The sequence below is a fragment of the Hipposideros armiger genome, unplaced genomic scaffold, assembly GCF_001890085.2.
Source record: "Hipposideros armiger isolate ML-2016 unplaced genomic scaffold, ASM189008v1 scaffold_171, whole genome shotgun sequence".
Lineage (NCBI taxonomy): Eukaryota > Metazoa > Chordata > Mammalia > Chiroptera > Hipposideridae > Hipposideros > Hipposideros armiger.
This window is the reverse complement of record NW_017731521.1, coordinates 2598301-2601593: the sequence shown is the minus strand read 5'-3', so window position 1 is coordinate 2601593 and position 3293 is coordinate 2598301. Positions and strand designations below refer to the sequence as shown.

At 39.3% G+C, this 3293-nt stretch overlaps 1 protein-coding gene across 1 annotated transcript in view; it reads left to right on the top strand.

Annotated features, from left to right (window-relative positions):
• The window catches only part of DNAH11 (dynein axonemal heavy chain 11), a 307848-nt gene that overhangs the window by 179960 nt on the left and 124595 nt on the right, over window positions 1-3293 (top strand). Inside the window, exon 54 of the mRNA XM_019651988.1 lies at window positions 1119-1352. Coding sequence (XP_019507533.1) covers window positions 1119-1352 — 234 coding nt within the window. The remainder of the gene's footprint in view (window positions 1-1118; window positions 1353-3293) is intronic.

Sequence of the window (3293 nt, the reverse complement as noted above, 5' to 3'; positions counted from 1 at the left end):
GATTTTGAATATGCAGAACAATCCAGTATGCACGTATTTTAAACCCACTCGGGAATTTTTCACCCTGTGAGAAAGCTAAGTGCGTAGGTGGTGCTCAGGAGCAGTTGTTTTTCGCTGGCAAGAATTGGCCTGTCTCTCCTCGCACCCCTGCTTCTAATATTAATGGAGCAGGTTTGAAACGTTTAACTGCATCACTAGCCACTTGTGCACAATTTTCCCAAAGATGTCTGAGCGTTATTGACAACACTTTGGTAAATTATGTGTGACTTTCCTAAGAGTTGGTGTAGCTCATTTAATTCATATTAATTGATTTTTAGGCTTCCCTTGATTAATTGAACCTGGTTCATCTTGTACAGAATGCAATAAATAATCATTAAAATGAGGGAGATGTGACTCCACAAATTAAAAAGTTAACTACCTCAGAAGTCATAGAGGACAAAAAGGAAAGAATGTATAGTGGGCGGGGGGGCATGTTTCTCCAGTAAATCTTCCGAGAAGACTTACTGTTTGTTGTTTTTTCTTCCCCCCTCCCCCCGCCCCCAATAAGAATAGAAAGGATCATGGTATTTTTCTCCCAGTGACTTTTATACCTTACCATCCACTTTATTTTCACATAAACTGTGTATTTATGTATTTAAGAAACTGTGGATTCTTATAAAACTGTATTTCTCAGTTTTCAGCTTTTTTTTTCAGTGACTGCAGAGTTGTTGGTTTACTTTGCCTAAAGTTTAGTTTGAAAGCAACACCAAAAATACTTCTCTGAGCACTGTGTCTCAATTTCTCCATTTCCTCTTTCACACTTTATAGATAAAAATCAAGTTGTGAAAAGCAGTGCTTGTGTTATTTGGTGGTTTTGGGGTTTAGTGTGTTGAGCAAGTGAAAATCCTTTGGCTACTTGACAAGAAGGGGTTAGCAAGGCTGAATGCTTTTTTTGTCGTCTCTCATCCTGTGGGTATCTCTCTTAAAAGACTAAGTTTTCCTAGATTCTACTATAACTTATGTGGCTTTTAGAAAAAAATACTGTATAGTTTTGCTGATTTTTCTTCTTTTTTAAAAAATTGCATTTTTGTTTTTAACTTGAGAGAATTTCACATGAATTGCAATGTTTGTGTCTTCAGCCACTAGACAAAGATTCTATTAGCTTTTTCATGGCACATGTTCACACCAGCGTAAATGAAATGAGTACCAGGTATTACCAAAATGAGAGAAGATACAACTACACCACCCCGAAGAGTTTTCTAGAACAAATATCACTGTTTAAGAACCTGTTGAAGAACAAGCAAAAAGAGGTATCGCAGAAGAAGGAACACTTGATGAATGGCATCCAGAAGCTGCAAACCACGGCCTCTCAGGTATGACCACGGTAGATTATAACTGAGTGAAATCTGTGACCTTAGAATTAAAAAAAATTTTTTTGAAGCAACATTTTAACCCATTTACATAAGGTGCCTAGTGCTAAAATTTTACAGTTTAAGGTCACAAAGAACACACTATTTCTGTTTTTTTAAGCCTAGAAAGGGATCANCTCTTTTGCCTCTCCCACATCCATCCCTTAGAATACAATACTCTTGAAAGTCCGAATTTAAAAGTACAGACCAGTACAGTCCTCTTTGCTGGTAGTGGGCAGGTGTACAGTCCTATATAACAGGATATTTGATTTAGTTCTGGTCTCTTAGTATTGGTCTTCAGTCGGTTTTTCCTGTCTGTCATTTTTAACAGCAGGGACATCGTAGGCCTTTGCTTTAATTGTCAGGTAGGTGGCTGGGTATTTGGTGTGGCAGCGACTGCCACCACCCGAGAACTGTCTGTCACACCTCGTAGCAGAGATTTGTTTATGCTTTTGTGTTTACAGTGAGCCCACCGAGAGAGTAGACGTTAACCACATTGTCTTAATGTGAGGAAAAAACAGTTTCATCTTTGCCTTTGATTATGCGTTGCGTACAGTATTGTTTTCCAAAGCACCTTAGAGGAGAAACCTTGGGTTTATAATCATTTGATAATGGCACTTGGCTTATTTTTATTTTTGCCTTCCCCGTGATTGTCTTCTTAGTGACTATAGAACGGGAGCAACTGGTTTTCATTAAGGGGCCAAATGCGGCAGGAATGATGTTCTTAGCTCTCATGTCTGAAAGTGAAAAATACAGCGTTGCATTGCCAACTCTGCAGCAGCCCCAGCAACCATCTCCTTTCTGCCGCTCCCCCCCACCCCACCCCAAAGAAAACTGGAGATAAATGAATGGCAGAATAAATAATTTATGCTAATGAAATTACTGCAATTAGTAGTTCTACAATGACCCTTTTAAAAGCCACAGCTGTTAATGTCAGGAAGTGCTGTCACTACTGACCTTATCATAAGAGAAAGTGACAAATTGAGAATGCAGGGAAGACCAGTCATCAAAGAGGTCTGTTCTGGAACGATTAGAGTTTTCTGAAAAACAGTGTGAATTGCAACCAGCTGCTCCCTGGCTCGGCGAGTCTCCCATGCTGTGCCATTTTGTTAAGCCCGATAACAATAGTTATTTTGCCCCATTGAGACAAGTTGTCTCGGGCCACTTCCAGCTCGACCGGAAACCACTTCTTCCATCGCAGATTTACAAATAAAACTGTTGTTAAAGAGAGCTTTTCAGGGCAGCCCAGGAGCCTCCTCATAAGGATCATGGTTGGGCAGAGGCCAGGGTTTGCTGTTGTTGGGGTTTTTTTTTAAATTCCCCCTTCTGTCAGGACATTGCATTTGTCAGGAGAAGTATTTATCTGTATTGTCGAAAGTTACGTGCACATTTTTGGTTCATATTAAAACAAGATGGCAGAAGTGAATTTCTGCCTATGTTTTTATTGCAATCAGGCCCTTTTAAAAATGAAATCCCCAAGATTTCATGATTTCATGATTCATGATTTATATGGTGGTTATATAATTTCCTTATAAGTTGATATTTCTGGGTCCACTATTTGGTATAGTATACATATGTCTCAGATCTACTAGGGATGAAGAATATTCAAGATTTATAGGCTAGATTTAACTTTAGCTTTAAAAACATGTCAGTTACTAGAAAGGGATTTTGAATATGCAGAACAATCCAGTATGCACGTATTTTAAACCCACTCGGGAATTTTTCACCCTGTGAGAAAGCTAAGTGCGTAGGTGGTGCTCAGGAGCAGTTGTTTTTCGCTGGCAAGAATTGGCCTGTCTCTCCTCGCACCCCTGCTTCTAATATTAATGGAGCAGGTTTGAAACGTTTAACTGCATCACCAGCCACTTGTGCACAATTTTCCCAAAGATGTCTGAGCGTTATTGA